The 21,177-nt window shown below is 37.8% G+C and overlaps 1 protein-coding gene across 1 annotated transcript in view; it reads left to right on the top strand.

The window, feature by feature from the left end:
• The window catches only part of ELP4 (elongator acetyltransferase complex subunit 4), a 259,081-nt gene extending 238,272 nt beyond the window's left edge, over window positions 1-20,809 (top strand). The window contains exon 10 of the mRNA XM_090032796.1: window positions 18,022-20,809. Within this exon, the coding sequence (XP_089888922.1) occupies window positions 18,022-18,153 (132 nt within the window). The 3' untranslated portion in view covers window positions 18,154-20,809. The remainder of the gene's footprint in view (window positions 1-18,021) is intronic.
• The last annotated feature ends 368 nt before the right edge of the window (window positions 20,810-21,177 follow it).

The raw sequence follows: 21,177 nt of genomic DNA, 5'->3' as shown, positions 1-21,177 counted from the left end.
GACTACCAAACATTATGCTTTCTTGACATTTCCCCCTCCCCCAGTCTGTTTTCATGCAATGGGTCAGAACCTACATCAGTCAAGAGTCTTTGGCTGAATAGCAGCAAGCTTCTAGATCTCAGAAATGAAGTGCTCTCTCTTCAAAAGTACCTTGCCTTTCTTGAGATGAAAACTTGAAGCAGGTTTTTCTAACTGGCTTCATTCATTCAGTATAGTCCACTGGATTGTTGACAGTTCTAAACAGTAGCAGTCTTTAAAGACCTTATTGCTTTAAAGAGACTTCTCGTATCAGGGTAAAGAGAAATAAAATAGAAGCAATTGTGAGGTTAGAAATAGTTATCGATGCATCAGAATTACAACGTTATAAACATTTAAAAGAAAATAACACTTAAAATACAGTTTCGTTTTCATACAAACTAGATTTCTCCTCTTGATCTCATCTATAGAAATCTATTTAGATGTTTAAATACAGGGAAAACCCTGGGACAAATCATTAGCCTTTTTTGCCCGTTATTGTTAAAAGTTTACTTTAATCTGGGGGGAGGGGGTTGTTTTGGTTTTTTTTATTTGTTTGGGGGGGTTTGGCATTATAAACGGTTTCCAATAACTCATATTTAATTAATTATTTTGAATTAGAATTTCCATTCCACTTAAACTACTTTACAACAAAGTTACAGTTTTGAATTAGCATGGCCCCCTTTATGAAGTAACACTTCTTTTGGTGTTTAATTGTTTTGCTCTACTAGTTTTCCCAACGGGAATTCAGCATGACTGCTTGATAAGTGATGTGATTTTTACACCCAGGATTACATAAATTATATTGATCATTGATTTTTAAAATGTTATATAGGCTTTCAGAACTAAACAAATTGATCAATACACTGGGTATTAAATTACACTGCAGTGACTTCAGATCTAATATTATCTATCCTTCAGTTCCACTGAAAAGGGTTTTCTCACTGAAGGTTTAGATAGGCCATATAAATCATGTACTGATTTTCATTGAGCATGTAAGATGTTAAAATATGAATTATGTGATTTCTATAAATACTTGAAGGCTTTAGGAACAGAACTTTCTGTATAATAGCAATATTGAAAAGCAATTATTTTTATTGTAGGAAGGCAATGATAACAGGAATATATATAACTTCTTATGTATGACATTTTCCTTAGTTTTGTATGTAAATATAGAAGTCATCCTTGACTGTATGAAATTTTTAGCTGTTGGTGAGCTGAGATATTCAAACTGAAAACATTTACATTTTCTCTTGCTTTATGATTTATTGTGTATTTATGAACAATAATACATTGAGAATATCAGTAATATCCTGTTTTAAAAGATAAATCTGTAATGCTATATTTCTTATGCAGTATTTTTCATCTCTATAGCACATTAAGACCTTAAGTTATGAAATAATTCTGTTTCTTTAAGCATCAGAATCCTGCCAGGCAAGCTTAGAAAATACCTATAGCAAAGAAGAACTTGTCCATGCCTGTGAAACCAAAATAAAATAAGATTAAAAGCTCCAGAAAATTAGTCTGCTTCAAAAAACTGTTAAATTGTTCCTATCCCTAGAGCTTTACAAGTGTGCTAATTGTTGTATTCTGGTCATGTAAATATGTTTCTGCATAAAGTAAAGATGATTTCCTGTTACTGAAGAACTTGTAGTGTTTTGGGGGAAGGGGGTTAGAGGGCTAAATAACATACTGTAATGAATCTTCCCTTTGGGCAGCACATGCTTCAGTTCTGAATGCCCAGAAATGCTTCACAGATGTGCTAGGCTGCCTAGCAATGGGAATTTACTAATTCTCTCCAGTTTGAAAAAAGTAAATAGTTCTATTGAGCTGCTCCCAATATAAAACAACAGTACCCCTCATCTAACACTTACATTTAGTCCTATTAAAAATTCTTTCTTCATAATCAGGAACTTGCAAAACCTATAATGCTGATCTCCAGAAAAAGATTTATTCAGGGACATATTGTATGTGTGTTTTACATTGGCACTTGTACAATACAGTTCATACAGTGCGTCTCAGTGCTTCCTAGGGCAATGAACTGCATACGTTGGGGGATTATGTAGGTAGACATATTGGCCATTATGTTATTAAAGTAACTTATATACAACCATAAGCAAGTAAGTATGTATATGTAAGTCTGAATATATATAGTACATATCCATGTATATATCTCATTTCTGAAACTGGTTCATGAGAAAATTTGTGACCAAAAACTTGTCATACATAAAACCAGAAAAAATCTGATGAGGCAGTGCTGGAGCAGTCTATTTCTGAATTATTGCAAGTATTTCAGAACTGCTTCTACTTTTATCCTTCATAAACAACCTACTTCTTCAAATATTGAGCTATTACACTGCAAATATTAAACAGGATAGGTAGGTTAAATATTATAAATCAAATTGTAACCTGTATACTTTGTCTGGATTATAGCAGTAGCTACCAACACTGTTAATGTTTGAGATCTCTTGATATTTCCATTACAAATGTCATTTTTCAGGATTGGTAATGCCAAGCTGTAATATTCACTTGCAGCTAAAGTAAGCAACACACATCAGTTTTGGAGGGGAGGATTTTTGTGGAGAAGAAATTTGTTGAAATACATCTGAACAGTTTTGCTAGGTTGTTGTGCTTTCTCTGTGCTCCCCAGTTTAGGTTTCACCTTGGTTTTATACATCTGTCTGTCTGAGTATTACTGTAGCTTAACAAAGCACTACTTAAACTGAGGCACTGGCTTCTGTGCTCTTCTTTCCTTCATTTAATCTTTTCCTCACTCTTTACAAGTTAACACACTCCCTGCAGTGTGCCCATTTATTTTCATTTAGCTAATTCCTTCTAACAAAAAAATGGAAAAAAACTAAAAAATACACATACTCGTTGGCGTTAACATGACAGTTGCAAACCAAAATGTGTGTTAGACATCCTTCCCCTTGCCATTTGTCTGTCTTATCTGCTTAAGTTGTAAAGTCTTGAGGACAGGACGTTTCCTCTGTAATTTATACGGGTCTGCTCAACTCGAGGAGGCAGCTGGCTGATTTCATGGAGAGATCATGGGGCTGGCCACCATTTCATGGGCTGATTGCAGTGCCCCCCCCCCCCCCCCCCCCCGGCCTCTGACTGGCCAAGGGGCCCTGGTAGTCCTGCCGTTCACCACTGATTGGTTATAAGGGCTGTCTGACATGCTGCCCTGCCCCTCACTGCTGATTCATGGAGAGGCATGGGGCTGCATGACAGGCAGTCCTCTCAGCAGTGAGAGGCGAGAGTGGCAGCCATCTTGGGCTCCCCTTCATTTGAGCAGGATGCGCGGCTAGGCTGTAGTGCCATGATGACTGCTGGCTCCCTCTGGGGAGTCAGCATTTTATTTTCAGTAAGTTTGTTTTTTCCACAATGATTTCAGATTGCCCAATTTTGTGGGCAGTGCCAGATTTTCCAATTTCTGCAAAATCGTGATTTTAGTAGGCCCCTAGTCATGTGTTTCAAGAGAGCCTAGTGTAACATGGCTCTGATCGTAGTTGAAATAAAGGGTGTACAGTTTACATTTATTCTTACACTGGGTTTTGGATCAGGCACTAAATAAGCAGCTGAAGTTTCTTCTAAGACAGGGCTGTCCAACTTCTGAGAGGTATGTTGTGTGGAGCAGCACGCCTCCCCACCCCCACAACCACATTGGGCAGGTCCTTCTACTATACTGCACCAAAGCCCCTGCATCCCCTGCCCAGGCCACAGTCTTGCTTGGGGGGGAGAGGGGTAGGATGAGAAAGGAGGATATGGGGTGAGGGAACCTGGAGACCCAGGCAGCAGCAACAGGAAAGCAATGGAGGGAGTGGTACCCAGACTGGACAGCCCATTCTAAGCAATATTCAGATGGCATAAAACCAGAACAGTCAGTCCAAGTCCCTCCACATTGTAGGGGTATGCTTACAATAGGAAGGAATTTTAATTAGATTATAAAATAGAGCCAGTACATGGCAGCATACATGAGAGCAGCCTTGTCACTTTTCTAAATTTTGCTGATTACAGACGTATCTTTGATTTTCCAAAGGATGGGGAAGTGCAAATCTTTGTCACCTTTATTTGCCTCTCCTCTCTCCTCAGCTGTAGTCAAAGACACTGTTTAGATAACTGTCCAGTGTTTAATTACTGGTTACTTGAGGTGGTTGACTACTGTCAAAACAAGCAAACATCCACTTAGATTTTTTAAATGAATTACCTTCACTGTCTTAAATCTCTTTGAGTTTCATTTTCCACAAAACTGAGATAATTAAATTTTATCAGTACAGATGGTTTCAGAAAGATTTACAAAATTGCATGAGCCAATGTTTGCAGAAAGCAACTTTTAAATTGTGACACAGGAATTCACACTTGAAGTACATGCATACTCATTTAGTCTGAGAACAGAAACAATGCCATGTGGCTTATCTGACTAAGCCAACACAACTTGCATTGAATTGTTAAATGTTTTAGATATTAGCGTATCACTTCCCTAAAGCATGTACTCTGCAAAACTGCATTAAAGAGACAGAGTAAATATTCAGTACTAATAATCAAGACTAAAAGAGTAAGTTTTAGGTATAAAAGGGATTTTACTAAATTTACTGTGAAAAGAAATGTTTCCATGAATGTTTCCAGTTCCAGTTGGGGATCCTTTTGGTCATTTCTTAAGCTTTCTTTTACAGTACTAGAACTTAACAAAAATGCTTCAACTTTAGAAAATGTAAGAAAAGTTTTGATATTAATATGGTAAATGTGTTCATTTTAACATGAGATGGTCATAATCATGAATACATGTAGTTCAGTTATAATTGCCTAAAAAGTAAAAATGAAATTAGTAGTTGTGTAATCCCCCAAACTATGTAATGCACTTCACTTTAAAATCCACTTAAAAACAAAACATTTACCAGCAAAACATTTAAAACAATACTATTCCCTAGGTTTTAGATAATACATTCAACAATATAACTTAAAAAAATAGAAATAGAGTGTGGACCTGACAGTAACATGGTTGCTCCCTGACTTATTTTAAATATTAGTAACATTGTGATGTGGACAGGATCACAGCAGTTGAGTTTAAAAATAGGTCTCTTCAGACATTTAAGCCCATAAGGGCATGGTTTGATGAGGTATGCACAACATTTCATTACATATAATTAGGTCTGGTGTTAGCTGTGTTCTAGCTCCGTCTTAGGATTTAATGAATAATTTCAGACCAAATAGGGCCTGAATATGATAGCCTGACCCTTTTATAACACTGAAGTGAGAGTTTGGAACTGTTTCCACAATAATGTGAAGACCTTACTTTTCTGTCATTTAAAAGTAAGCTCAAATTAGGTATTAAGTTTCTCAGTCAGTATGGCATTAGCAAAGATTTACATTTTATTCAGCATGACATTATGGGCATTTTTACACATGCTCCAGGGGTGGAGGAGCACACTTTAATTAGAGCGGCTCTGAGAGCCGCTCTATTTAAAGTGCTGCAGCATCACGTGTATTAGCATCCCCGCTCTGATACATGGGACACTGATGCACGAGACACGGAGGCTGACTTGAACATGGTAATTACCATGTTCCCACAGACTCACTGCTCCACTGCACTGTAATTACAGTGTGTTGGAGCAGCCCTGCAGCATGTCTACAGGCACCATATAAGATGCAAGGTGTTAAAATTCTTATATTCACATAAATGTTGTCATATTTCTTAGCGGCCCTTATCTCATAAAAATATAACAAAACTCTCCATAATGTGCAAATGCAATGCATTCTAAGTGTACGTGAAAAATTTGGCCCAAACAACAAAAAGCCAGTTTGACAGCAACCTCTGTACTACATCTTTTATGAAAATTGCTTTCTCCCCTAAAGAAATAGCAATTATTTAACTGCATATTGGCTGTATTTGTACTAACTAAAAAAATTATAATACAATTTGAAAAAAAAACAGATACTTCTATTGTATTTGCTGAGAGAGGTGGACCTGGAGGCAAGTCAATAAATACTAGTTTTTGTCCAATAAAATATGCTCCTGAGATGCATAGCTTATTATGAAGTTTTTGTCCATTTTACAGCTAGAGCAATTAGAAGTGCAAAATGCAACACATGGGACATCTTGCAAAGTTGTTCATTCAAGAGCACTTTCACCACACAAACAAATATCACATGAGGGCCTTTAAGCTGTGGCTAAAGGCATAGCAGAACATCAGTATTATAATATAGCCAAAAACTGGAATGGTCTGTTTCATTTAATTGAAGGTATGCCAAATGTTACTTACTGGCACAGTCTCCACCGTAAAATGTTTCCAAATGCAATATACTACATTGAACTGCTGTACTACATGTATTTTATCAGGGTGTAGAGAATATTGAGCAAACTATTTATTTTTATTAATTTATTTATATTATTTATATGCTGACCTTCCCAAGAAAGGCTCAAGGCAACTTATAGCAAGAGAAACACAAACAGAACCTAGCATCATTTTGTTATGAAAAATATCGATTAAAAAGGGATTGAAAAATTAGTTGTTTTTTTAGACTATTTGGATAAGTAATCTAGAGATGTTGCATCAAAACCACAGAGCAGAGGTTTAAAAATTAGATGGGGCATGTGTATTATTATAATGCAAGGGGAAACATTATTTTTTAGGACATACTAAGTAGGTGGAATGAAAGCCAAATGACGTATTGGAATCAAGGAATATGAATGTATCTAATGAAAAACTGGGTGCCATATGGGGTTTAATATGTTTAACATGTGATGATGTTATGCCTAAAAGAGCCAGCTTCTGTCTGGAGTTAAGGATATGTCCTCTCTGTATGTTGTGATCGTGATCTTTTCTTTTGATTGAATCTATGTATTTTTGGATGGAAATATTTAGTGCTTTGTTTCTGTAAGAAGTACAGGATTTACATTTCCATATTAAATTTCAGAAGTTTTGAACTGTCTTTATGTGTATAAGTTACCACCATACAGCTCAAAACATGAAAGGACTCTAACTTGCTTCTATATGAGCAGTTTTACATTTTTGATCTTTTATATTTTACATACTTTCTTCAGACCTGAGTGTTTCCAGCCAGCCAATGTGTACTCATCACAAACTCTAAATCATAGGTCATGGACAGGCTTTTGTTTCTACCAGTAAGAATTTATCAGAAATAAAACAGAAGTAGAAAAATATCCTGGAAGCTGAAGTGTACATACGTCCTAACCCCATGGCTGGAGAGCTACACAGGCAAGCTCTTGAGTGAGGAGACACCAGTGGGCTGCTCGCTGGGCCCCTCCTACCCTTAGGGGAGCCCATTATTAGACAGCTTATCCTCTTCCCTGCCTACCAGTAGGTAGCCTCATGGGTTTTAAATTGTCTTGTCTGCATTCCAGATAAGCCAGGAGGTACGAGCATCCATTCTCACAGAAACATTCTCACAAGAGAGATCTTCCAGTGACATCTGGAAGGTCTTCTCTCAGAGAAGATGCATTTCCCCCAGGACAAATTGCATGACTGCTTGCATCTTGTCACTTCTACCAAGAGAATGGTGATTCTCCCAGTAGAAATTCTGGGTATTTATAGATGTGCTCCCAGGGGTGGGGCACTTTAATAAGTGCAGCTCTGAGAACCGCATTAATTAAAGCACCCATAGTGTCACATGTATCAGTGTCCCCACACTGAAAAGTGGTGGTGGAGCACTTTGAACTAAATCTTGTTGAATGAGCTTTAGTTTAAAGTGGCCCGCTGCCATTTTTCAGTGTGGGGATGCTGATACACGTGACTGGAATCTGCTGGAGCATAGCAATTACCATGCTCCAGAAGACTTGATTAATCGAGTCTGCTTTGACACACTGTAGTGCATCAGAGCAGCCTCCCTGCACGTGTATAGGAGCATATAATGCCTGTACTTATCCATAGTTACTTGGCTGGCTTTCATTAAGACATAGCTGGAAAATTCATGTGGGTTCATTAGTGTGACTTAAGTAGCCCAAAAAAGTGAAAGTACAGACCTCTATGTCTGTGTTATATTTGTGTTAGGCAGCAATGCAGATCTGAAACTAAAAAACATTACTAAAGGTATTGGAGCCTGAGAGCCTGGCTAGAAGGTGGAAAAAAATAAAGAACCTTGAATGTTTTTCTCTGGAATCCCTGACCTGTTCTGTGGCAGTGTGTACAAATTAAGATGTTTTACATGAATGGTGCTGCTGAAGAAATATCAGCTGGGAAGCAAAAAATACTTGCAATGAAATATAGCATAAAGAGACTTTTAGAAGAGAAGAACTGAATCTGTGCTCTTTAAGAATGCCGTAACAGAAACTAGAATTTTTAATAGTCATTTTTTTTTAATTTCATGTGTGCTTTGAAAATATTGTGTGCTGATTTGTGCATCAGTGAAACTCCATTTGTTCATCTCTGCTTTGACTTGTTAATATACAGCTGTGTCTGAGTTATAACTGCACCAAGTTACCTAGCCTTCCTCTCCTCCAAAGAGAGCCACATCATAGTTAGACTGCCTGCAAGTCCCTGGACCTGGGAAGCTCTTTCTTGTTGGGTTGGGTCATTAATGGAACTGCAGAAGTGAAGCTTACTGAACACTTGGCATGAATTTTACTTTGTAGCCTGCAACACTTACGAAGAAACAGGGTTGAAATCCTGAAATTGTTCAAGTCACTGGCAAAATTCCCATTGACTCCAGTAGGCTGAGGATTTAACCTTGGAGCGCAATGACTAGACTCTCACCCATTTCTTGCAACATCATAAACTAAGCAAAGTAGATATAATCCTACTGTATAGCGCTCAAGGCAGTTGAAGAACTCTGCCATTGTGGTGTTCATTGCAGGATGAGGGTCTTAAAAGGTTCAGAAAGAAGAGTTTCTTCTAAATTGATACTGAACAAATGTCTTATGCGTGATTATTTGGGATATATCATTCTCCAAAGGTGTCATCTTTCAGTTGGGGTAATTGCTAATATATGATTCTACAGTTTCAACAATTTAAATGTTCAAGGCAAATGTTGGTAGAATAGAATTGTCCACAGATCTGTAGCAATCTCTTTCAGCACCTGGGGCACAGAGGGAGGAGGATATTATTCAGGCTACTGAGAAGGTGGGGAGCAGCATCTTACCTAATGGAGCTGTCCACAGGCGGCAGCTGCTGCTGCTGTGGTTGCTCCTGTAGCAGCATGGGGTTGGGCTACTGCAGCTGACAAATAGGCAGTGATTCAGGCTCCCAGGGATCCTCCTGGTGCCCTGTACTTTTTCCCCGCCACCCTGGGGCCACACAGCTGTGCCTCCCATGACAAAGCCTTCTATAGAAGGGCATAGTTCTACCTCCTGCTGTCTCCCAGATACACTGCTGGGTGCAGGGTCTGTGCCTGCCTGGTTCCTGCCCCTGCTGTGGCAAAGACTCCTAAGGAGAAGGGGCCACGTTGGTGTCCCCTCTAAATCAATGACCTGCTCACCCTAGTTATTCTGCTGGAATTGCTAGCCGTAGTCTCCTTATTGAGCTCATATTGGGTCATTTGCCTCCCTACAGTTCTACTGCATGTTGAATTTGACAGAAGAAGTTTCACTTCCTGTCTTACCTTTTTATAATGTTTAGTGCAATTCATAGTTACGGATTTCACCTGGTATTATTAAGTGTCCCATAAGGTAATCCTAGAAGTGTGTATATGAATGGCTGCTGACAGGTGGGGAAGTAACAGGAGACTCTGAGACAACTTTAGTTAGTAGGATAGGCAGTGATCTTAATGCAGCACTAGCCTCTCTCTTCAATTTCCTTCTACCACACAACACCTGAAACTCTGTCACTTTTACTTCCCATGAATCAAATCCCGCATCTTTTAGTGACTTCAAATGATTGTGAGACATAGAGTTTCATAAAATGATTTGTTTTGACCAATTTTGGGGTCACAGACCCAGATAGGTAGAAAACAGCTGTTGAGTTTCTTGTCTGCTTACCTCCCTACCAAAAAATTTCGGTTGTGGTATTAAAAGCTAACTGTAATAGTTAGCCAGTATAACTATGTTAACTTCACTGGAGTTGCTCCTAATTTGCCATGGTGTAATAAGAAGGTGCTCAGACCTGATGAGTTTCAGTGATTTTGCATCATACATGTGATATCATGTTCTTTCTTTATAATAATATAAGTAACTTGCAGTAAGTACCAAAATTGGTAGCAGTGATCATGAGTAATCTGAACACAAATAATAATCTGAATAATCTGAACTTTGTACTTTATATATATTATGGTAATTACATTACTATAAATTTCTCTATATAGCTAAAAGAACGTTCCCAGAGAGACTGTGTGTGCATGCATGTGTGAGATGATCCTACAGCCCTCAAAGTAATTTTATGAAATGGACTTATGACTTAAATGTTCTCAAACTCTATGACTGTGAAATGTCTTAGCTAATTAAAAAGTATTATGTTTCATTATAGATCATATCACTGTTATTGATGTTTTTTCAAAGTTGAAAAAATAAATTAATAAACAGAATTTTTAAAATACCTATGCAACTAGCAAAAGATTTTAAAGATAAAAGATTTTATAAATGTCAGCCAGAAATGAAAGACCAGGGAAACTGTGGGTACAGTGTTCAATAGTGAGGATTCGCTATTAACAGAAGATTCAAAGGCAGTGCTACTCAATGATAACTTTGGCCAGTCTTCAAAAAAAAAAATACCACAAACGAATACCTAGCAAAATTAACATAAACAAGGGGGGAAAGGGCTTCAGATCACAATAAATAATGAGTGTAGGCCAAGTTTTTGAAAATTTTGAATTAATGCAAACCAGGATGGCCTAACAAAATTCATCCCAGGTGTTAAAGAAACTAGCTAAAGAAATTGCAGAGCCACTGCATTAATATTTGAAAAGTCATGAATGACAGTTAAGGTCCCAGAGGACTGGAGAAGAGCTAACAAAGTGCCCACCTTTAGAAGGGGAGAAAAGGAGGATGGGACACCTGGCAAAGTCTTCCTTTAGCCTGACTTCAACACCTGTGAAGTTACTTGAGCAAACTGCAAGACAGTTAATTTGTATCCACCTATAGGAGGAAGTGGTGATCACTAGCCACCAACATGGATTTGTTAAAAGCAAATCATACCAAAACAACTTGATTTCCTATTTTGATGGAATAATTAGTTTGACAAACAAAGGGAATACAGTAGACATGATATACTAGGATTTTGCAAGTTTTTGGTACAATCTCACATGATAGCATTCATAAGTAAACTGGGCTAAATAGAATTATTGATACATAATTGGCTTATTTGCAACCCAACAGTTACTATAAATGAATCAGAATGGCAAGAGATTTCAAATGGGGCTCTACAGGGGCCTCTCCTGGATCCAGTGCTGTTTAACATTTCTGTTAATGATTTGGATGTAAGAATAGAGAGCTTCTTGACCAAGTCTGCAGATGACACAAAACTGAGAGGAGTTGCAAATACTGTGGACAATAGGATTAGAATTCAAAAATATCTTGATAAATTGAAGAACTGGGTTACAAGCAGTAAAGTGAAATTCAGGACAAATATAAGCTGCTACATCTTGGGGAAAAAAGCAACTATATAAATACAATATAAAGAATAATTAGCAAGGCAACAGTGCTGCTGAGAAAGATCTGGGGGGGTTGGTGAGGTCCCAGACTTGATATGAGTCAGAAATATAATGCAGTTGCAAAAAAATTGCACTTTGGGCTGCGTTAACAGGTATATTCCATGAGAGACATGGGAGGTGATAGTACCACTCTGCCCAGTGCTGGTTGGGCCTCCACTGGAGTACTGGTGCATAGTTCTAGACATTTTAAGAAGGATGTAGAGAAAATGGAGAGGGTCCAGCAAAAAACAAGAAAGATCATAAAGGGATTGGAATGCAGATCATACAAGGAAGGGTTGAGAGAACTGGGTGGATTTAGTTTGGAGGAAAGAAGAATAAGGGGGAAGGAGAGAGCAGGTTTTTAAGTCTTCAAAACACTAGCATAAAAAAGAGGGAGAACAACTGTCCTCCTTTGCCACAGAGAGAAGGATACAAAGCAATGGACTTGTATGGCAGCAAAAAAGATATACATTAAATATTGGGGGGGGGACTTTCTTATTATCAGAAAACTAGAATAATAGAACACCTTGCCCAGGAAAGTTGTAGAATCTTTTTAACTGGAGATTTTCAAGAAGAGTCTAGGATGGCTGAGGAATTATACATCCTGCATTCATACAAGGGGTTGTACTAGATGACCCTTGAGGTTTCTTCCAACCCTATGATTTTATGATTCTGTATTAAAGCAGTAAAATCTATTATTTCACCTGTGACTTCCATGAAAGAAGTGTAAATGCACTACAGTTTTACCAGAGAGTCTTTGTTGTGCAGAGACCACAAAAATGGAAGTGAGGTGTTTGTTTATTTGTATTACAGTAGCATCTAGATACCACAGAGCTTTCTTTTCTAGGCTCACTTCATTGTTCTGCTACTTACTTTTTTCTTCTATGTTTGGGAGGTTTTTTATGTCTTCAGATCAGCGGTGGCATCAAGCCTGCAGGGGAGCGTGGGGGAAGTGGAGCTTGAGTGTTCCAAGCGTTGGAGGGTGTGTGGCTCTGAGAGCAGAGGTGGCACCTGGCTCATAGGGGCAGGGAGACGTGGTTCCAGGAGTGAGGAGGGGGCACCATTCTGAGAGTGGAGGTAGGGGCAGCAGTCTTACCCATGCAGGAACTCCCAAACAGTCCCCCTCTGAGCCGCTGCTGCTGCAGCTTCATACTCTACTCTCTGCAGCTGTTGCTCTTAAAGCAGCAGCCAGGGACTCATTTGGTATTCCCAGTATAAGTAACCTATGGAGCTGCTCTTGCCATCAGGGAATGGAGTCTACAAGGGTGGGGGTGATTCTGCCACCCCTCCTAACTTGGTGCCCGGTATGGGTGCCCTTCTCACCCACCCCTAGTTATACTACCTCAGATTAGATATCTGTATGTTCGGTCATTATGTCCACTGTCTGCTGTCACCATGTCTACTGACTGACATTCGTTCATATGTCCGTGAATTTCAAAAATCCTTATAATTAACTGAGACCTAGGCTATGCTATAAAAGGTTTACTGGTTTAGCTGTATTGGCAAAGCCTCTTAAGGCTGTTCTGTTGGCAGAAGGGAGGGAATTACCATATGCTTTATATCAGTTGCCCAATTAAAAAAGGTGTACCAGCAAAAGCTCTGGTATACTAATATAACTGTCCACACTAAAGCTTTTATAACCCCTCTTCACATAATTTTGAGCTAAAATATTCTGTGTTGTTCTGCCTCCAGCTGAATTTTTTAGAGAATTTCAGCCAAAATGGTTCAATCATTTCTGAGAATGAGATTAGGGGGAATGTATTCTGGTAACTTTTTGAAAAGCTCTGTTTCCCTCATGCTTTGAAATTGGGCTGGGGGAGAGTGAGGCCTTTGTATGAGGAATGTACTTTTTGCTGTCCCTGTGAAAATCTGGCCAATTCTGGGCAAGTTCAAAGCCTCCGGAAAAAAAAATCACACTTCACACTTGCTCAGTAGCAACCTTCTGTAAGTTTGGCTCTTTTGAGCACTATAGTTTTTCACACTGAATTTGCCTCTGCCCACAGCTGAGCAAGATTTTCCTTGGGATGTGTCAGATTTAGGTACAGGAACCTGATCTCAGAGCAAAGAAGAAAAAAGCTGCTAGGAAAAAAGTGACTGAAGAAGGAAGCTACATCATTTGAATTGAGAAAGGAAAAGAGCTTCACTGGCAAATGAGATTAAAGAGAGTAGATTGTGATGAGGAAATGGGAAGGAGAAAATGGGACTGGAGTGTGGTGGGAAGGAGCATGAAACTGGGACTGGGTTGGGGAAAGATTGGGACTAGTCAGGATACATATAGAGAATGGGACTTGGAGCAACTGCAACAGGGAGTCAGAGGAGGAAATAGGGCAGAGACTCAGTGCCAACCAGTGAGGGAGACTGGGACTAAGAACAAGTAAGGTGGGGAAAAAATGAAGGGTAAAGGGTAAGGGGAGAGCAAGTTGGCAAAAAACTAGAGGAGGGAACTAGATGTGACTTGGGGAGTAATGAATAGGAGGTGACACATTGAATAAGAAGCTCGGGAGGGAATTTGGGACAGGAGACAGAGGAGATAGACAAAGGAGGGGAACTGGGGACCAGGGCTAGTGGAGTAATAGCTCAGATGGGTGCTGAAAAGTGGAATTAGCTGAGAAGCAGGACTGCAGCCTGGGACAAGGAGTACAGAGTGATAAGACTAGGATCTGTTTGGTAAGAAGACTGGGTGTAGGATGAGACCCCTGTGGAAGAGAGACTGGGACTCCCTAAATGAATGAAATGGGACTGGGGCAAGGAGATGAAGATCAGGAAGTGAAGAACAGGACAAGGACTAGTTGGAAGAGGCAAAGCAAAAAGGGTTACATTTAGGGTAGGGAAGAAAGTCTGTGCCCACTGATGTATCCTGCCAGAAGCTGGAATAGAAAGCATGTTCCTGAGTCTCACCATTTCTCAGATCAGCAAATCTCTCTAAAACCCACTAGTAAATTCTCTCATTTTTCTGGTCCATGTAGATGATAATCTACTGCTGCTATGAGCTACTTTGTTAGCTTAAGTGACAGAAGTCTCTGCATTGATTCTAAAAGTTACAACCCTGCTGTGATGACCCATATTTATGTCAAGTTACATTTATGTAATGTTACATGAAGGACTTTGTTTTATTGATTAATTTTTTTAAAAGTCTGAAATTACATGTGCATGTTCATGCATGCACACACTGACACCCATGTCATAGGATCATTAAAAGGTTTGCAGTCAAACATTCAAAAGCTAGGAAGGGCCTGGATTTAGGTTGCCTTTACAACCTGAATTAAACCTACTCCTTCATAGGTGTTACGATAGAGTCTGAAATTGTGTGCTCACATACAATTTTTTCCACATGGCCCCTGCACCATTCATTGCAAAGGATTGGCTTACTTGGGGGCTGAAGGAGTTATGTATAATGAAAGGGGCTATCTGAAGGGCCCCTATGTAGTTGAAAAGTGTGTAGTCTAAGGCATGGGATTGCAGGAAGTGAGAAGATCTCATTGTTAAACTAGCTGAATGATGCCCTGGAGAATTGGATTCTATCCACACTGCTGCTGCAGAGTTCCTGTGTGAGGTATTACCACATCACTTGAAACAAATTTTCACCTGACCTAATTGGATGTTCCTAATTTTTTAGGGTGTCTGCCTTGAGATCATGTGGTATACTTAGTTTTTCAAGGTAACATGTATAGAAAATATGCAGTTAGTACTTACTGGGAGACTAGATAGCTCAGAGCAGCATTATTTTGCTGGAGAATCTTTTTCCTATATGTCATGAGTTTGAATCCAGTGCAGGTTAACAGGAAATAAAGTTGTTTCCCTATAATGCACTATTGGTAGTTCCTGTATGAGATGAGTGTGCTTGACTATGCACTGAATTAGAGAGACTTGGCAAAGAAGCCAGTAATGGAGTAAGAATGGAGATTGTGCTACCCCTGTCTCTCATAGAGGAAGTCTCCTCTCTTGGCACCAAATGAGGTCAGAAGCATGCTAGCAGTGTTTTCCCATATCTCCCATATGTTGGAAGTTCTTTTGCCCTTTCAGCTCCAGTTGTGGCACAGCAGCTAGTGTCAACTGACTTTCCACTCATGTGCCTCCCTTTCCAGGATGAGCATGGGTGAGGGGACGGTAGACCAGGAAGGGCTACAGCTGATTCAGTTCTTCTGTCCTGCTTTAGAGTTATCAGAAAGCCCTAATGCAGAAGGACCTTGTGCATATGCCACAGTCCTTCCTGGCCTGGCTGTGTAGCAGGCACATAGGGCAGTTTTACCTGGAAGTATTGTCACCCAATTGAGAAGAACTGAGGTAAGCTGAGGCAGCACCAGCAGTTGTTCTCAACCAGAAATGTCGCCACATTCAAGGAAGTCGTGGAGGGTGCCCTGACTGAAAGGGTTGGGAACCACTACACTAATACTACCTGCAATTTACAGTAATATAATACACAAATCCTTAGTTGTCATTATCATTGTCACTGGAGAGTGTGTAGTATATAACTGCACCCATACATGCACCCATACACGCAGTATTTTAGCAGTAGGACCCATTACTCTAGGAATACAGACTTTTGACTCTCCTTGTAACACATGCATTGCTTCCTGTTTCCTTGAAGAACACATACTCCAAAACAGTCTTTTATTTCCCTACCATAAATCGCTTTTAGTGACTACCAAACTCACGAGCTAATAATAGTACTAGTAGATTAATCAAAATAATTGTAATAGGCAAATAGGTTACCACCAGTTGCACAATTCCACAGCCTGACAAGTCTAACAATCAGTTTTTATGTTTTAAAGAGGTAAGGATTTTTTGGGAGTGATACCTTTTATTGGATCAACTATATGGTTGAGATAAAAGCTAGACAAACTTGTGAATGCATGGCATTTTAAAGAACGTGCAAGGCATTTTCCATTGGCTTTCCTGCGTCTGTAAAGAAGTATTTAAAAATGTCAAGGAGAAATAGAATAAAAGGAAGGTTTCTCTATTTAAATGTTACAACATAAAAAGTATAAAAAGATAGCGCAGACAAACATGCATACATCTTTAGCAGGGTTTGTGGATGCTGCTAGTGTAACTTCACTGTCATTGCTATATCCCATTGTCATCAGAACTATAAATTTAAGCAGGAGATCTATACAAAGAGACATTTCCCACTATTAGATTTTATTCTTTCAAAATGCCAATTTTAAAAATCACTTCACTCTAAATATAAAACTCTTTTCTGTTTGGCTGTGATGTATCCTTGTACTTCACTCTCACCCAGAAAGTAAGTTGTAATTCACAAAATAAGCAGTAATGGTACAGCATTGCTCTAAAAGTACCTTAGTGCACACTTCTCATTTGAAATAATACTTTGAACAGGAGTTAAAGCATTTGTATTTAATACAGTGGGAAGATAATACCTAGTTTCTTGAGCAGGAACTTCATGATTAGATAAACCATGAAATCCCTGCCTCAATTTCTTCATCTCTAAAATGGATTTCATAGTTTTTTCTAAGGAGATTGCAAAGTTAAATTCATTAAATATTGTATGAGTGTGTAAGAATGTGCTGTCAGACTCACCCCAGGCCAGATCCAGGCCTTGAGGCCAGATCTGCAGGACCAGCAGCTGCAACAGCTACAGGTCTGGCAGTGGCAGTAGGGGTTCAGTGGCAGGGCCAAGTGGCCACAGGGCAAGGAGGGCTGTGTCAGAACAGCTCTTGCTTGCTCTCCCCACTCCCTCTGCCACCGGTGACTTTATCCAGTGAGGCTCAGGGCCCGAACTTTTCAGTAGGCTGCACTCCCCTATTGGCTCTGCCCCCAACTTTGGTAGTCTGACAGGCTGGATAGAGCAGTATTGCAAGCTACATGTTTGACAGCCCTGTGCCATAGGTATGCAGAGTACTATCATTGTTAATTATTAAGATCTGGCAGTCAAGTATGGGAATAGAAAATTCTTCAAGCTTCTAATGTAGTATTACAATTAATTTGAGTTTTCTTCTTCAGTTACGTATTGTTTCCTTTTTCAGACTCAGCCACTATTTATGTACATAGCACTGGAGATAGTAAATATATTTATGTTGTAATGACATGTCCATTAAAGGGATCGGTCTTACTGTTGATATTCAGGAAACCTTTACTTTAAGAAATGAAGGATTGGGACCACAGTTTAGCAATCTTGAATGTTCACTCAGGAAATGTTCGTGACAAACATTTTAATCCAGTCTGCAGAATCACAGTATGTTGTAGGATATCATTAGCAATGCACAGGACTGTTTGAATATCAATCTGAGAAACTTCCTAAAAATTAATTGACATGTGAGAGTAAATGTTGGTCAGCAGGGAATAGGCATACATTTTGAAATATGCTATTTAAAGTAAATTAAATTAAAATTATTCTCTTTCTCTCTCTCCTCTCGCTCTCTCTCTCTTTCTCCCTGCTCCCTCCCCCCTGAAAATCTCCTGCCACAGCGACTGCATTTGCCTCCAGACTTGTCAGACACAGTGAGCCGCTCAAGCAAACAGGATCTGGCAGAATCCGCCAAACTGCTGAGCTCAGGATGTGGTGCTATGGCCATGGGCAAGAAGCACCTGGACTTCTAGTGATTTCTACTTAGCAGTTTCACTCAGATTTATATGACACTCTAATTATGACTGCTAATGACTTATATAAATATTTTTCTTAATGATTTGACCCAGCAGTCCTTAAAAATGCACATTATAAGATAGTGCCTCATTTTCTCATTCTGATTTCTTTGGACACATTTGCAGATTTTAGGTTTGGGTTTGTTTGGGTTTTTTTAAATATTTACAACATAGGTTTTGTTACATTAGCAAATGATGACTTTATTCCCAACTGAAATAGAATAATACTTTTGTTCTTGTCACAAAAAATTAAAATTTCTTTTGCTGTTAAATTTCAAGATGTATTACCAAACAAAGCCAACTGTGATGTGTTATCACAAGTAAACTAATCTGTTTAAAAGGATTTGTATCAAGCATGTAATATAAATGTGAAATACAATTTTCTTTAATTAACATAAATGGAGGTAAAGCAGTCATTATTAAATGTTGTTTAAAAGGCAAGTGTCAATTTTTTTAAAAGCTCATTTTGTATATTTGAAAATATAATTGTTAAGACTAAAAATGGGTTACATTATTTTATCAACTATGTAAGTGTTTAGAAGTAATGCTTTAGAGGATTTCATGTGTTTTAATATGTCAATAATTAAATTGATGAAGAAAGAATTTCTCCATAGTAAGAATACATTATAGATAATTAGTTTGCCTTATGGGTTAATAAATGTATTAAAATGCACTTGAGTGGAATTTACTAAACATAGAAAAAAGAATTGATTTCCTTATGTGGTTCAAAACAGTAATCCTAAACAATTGAAGTCAGCACTATGAAATTATGTCAACAGACATAATTCAAGATTGAAATTCAAACTGACAGCTACATTAATGCTAGAAAACCAGAAGAGCGCATTGGAGCTTGTGGAAGAGCATCAGAGAATGCTTGTCTAAAACAGAGCAGAAATAAAACTAATTCAAGTTTCTTTGCCATCATATACACTGTTTGTGAACTTATGAATATTTTCGGGGGGGGTGTATACTTACACATATACCTCCAAATAGAAAACTATTACATATTTTTAAACATCTCCTATATATGACTTCGTATTTGGAATACTAGGCAGTGTTGACCTGTAAATTAAACTGTTTTGTATTATTTATTATGAAGCTGATGTCCATTTCAAAAGGTAGTATATTGTCCTCCATTGAACTTTCAAATCAACCATCTCAAAGATTATATTACAGTTTCAACACTCAGTCTTTATAATAGGATACAATATGGATATATTGGAAATTGACTCTTCAAAGAACATTTTAATCTAATGCAATAATAATGTATTTTGATGGGGTTGAAACCAAAAGTTGGTTAAATGGTTTGGTTTTCTTATGCAATCCAGGTTTTACTTTATTTTTTTCTTGACAACTCAGTGTGTAAAACAAAGACATAGCTTTTAAAACTGTCTAACTAATATGATGAATGTCAATCACTTAAAAAACTCCACTGTAGCATAAACACATACTGTATACAGCTTTTATTCTGAATTAGAATAATTGAATCAATGACAGTGATTTGCCAGGATGTCAAATCTATCCATCATATCCTGTCACTACCAGTTTATTTTTTGTGATCAAAATCAAAAAGACTACTATTTTGTCATCAGCTATTTCATTAGTGGTAACAATCAGTTTTTTTCTTCTTTTTTTTTAAATATGCCTGTTTTATTTTTTATTTCTAAAGACGCAAATCCTTTTTTGATCTTTTCAAAATAAAGTTTCAGTACCGAACTGTCAGTTTTACAAAGCTAAAAGATGTCTACATTCTTATGCCAATATATTTAAAACTTCATCATTGATTTCAAAAGCATCATTTCTCTTTTTGCACTCTATACAACTGTTAGCAGAAATTATCAAATACTTAACTGTGACTTTTGAAAGTATTAAGTAATTTCAATATCTGAGTTCAAGTAATTTTAACAAAATTAACTTTTACTTAATTTTTTACTTTTTTATATAAATAAGCAACAGGAAATATAGTATATCCCTTTCAAGTGTAAACTCGGGATAAGCAAATTGTTTGTCAGCATACTGAATAGGTCATTGATTTATCACACAGGTGGAAAATGTCATTCAAATTCACAACCAATCTCTAGTTACATGTTACTTGAAAATTGGTCAGTAGTACTATATGTTTGAGTGTGTGTGTGTGTGTGTGTGTATATATATATATACACACATATATATATATAAAATATCAAAATATTATGCATCTATAAGACATTCATTTCAAATGACTAAGTAGATTAACGTAGAAACTAAAAATGTATTTTGAATAAAAGTGAAAGTAGAAATCCCACAGAAAATCTTGATTTTTTTTCCTCTTTTTTTTGATTCACTTAAACATGCTATTTAAAATAAGTATTACAGCATCCAGATTTACATTGGTGTTCACTTGAGGCAAAAACATGTACTAAAGTTTTCTTCTCTTAATAACAGTAAATTACAATGATATGGTTTATACAGCAAAAATGATAAGTAAAATAATGTTACATACATGTTGATTGATAGTATGTAAGATGTAACATTCCTGTGAATGAGGTCTTTTGATACAATCTCAATTTTAGTTTGAGGTATGAAATAAAATATATTAATGTAATGGTAATGCTCCAGGAGATTCTCCCATCCCAACATTTTATCTGGTATATAAATCCCTCTATAAAAAATTATGCTGGATCTTACTACTTTTTTATTTTTTTCTTGCTGCTGATAAATATTTTAGATTAAAGAACACATATCAAATACTCAGGTTGAAGAACACAGTTTCTTCATTGGTAGCTAAGGGATATGTAGTAGTGCACTTCATACACCCTTCTCCAGATCCTCAACCTGGGCTTGATGGAAATCCTGTCCAAGAATTAAATTAATCCAGATTTCTGTTCATACAGTTCTTTTGTGTTTCTGAGCAGATGTAATATATAGGTTGCCAAGTTTAGGATATTGTTTGTTAACTGTTTTAAAGCTGAGCTACTTACTGTTTAGCAGGCTTTGAGCTGA

Source organism: Crocodylus siamensis, chromosome 2 (genome assembly GCF_052110815.1).
Source record: "Crocodylus siamensis isolate JL-2025a chromosome 2, ASM5211081v1, whole genome shotgun sequence".
Taxonomy (NCBI): domain Eukaryota; kingdom Metazoa; phylum Chordata; order Crocodylia; family Crocodylidae; genus Crocodylus; species Crocodylus siamensis.
This window is presented reverse-complemented; position numbering and strand designations above follow the sequence as displayed.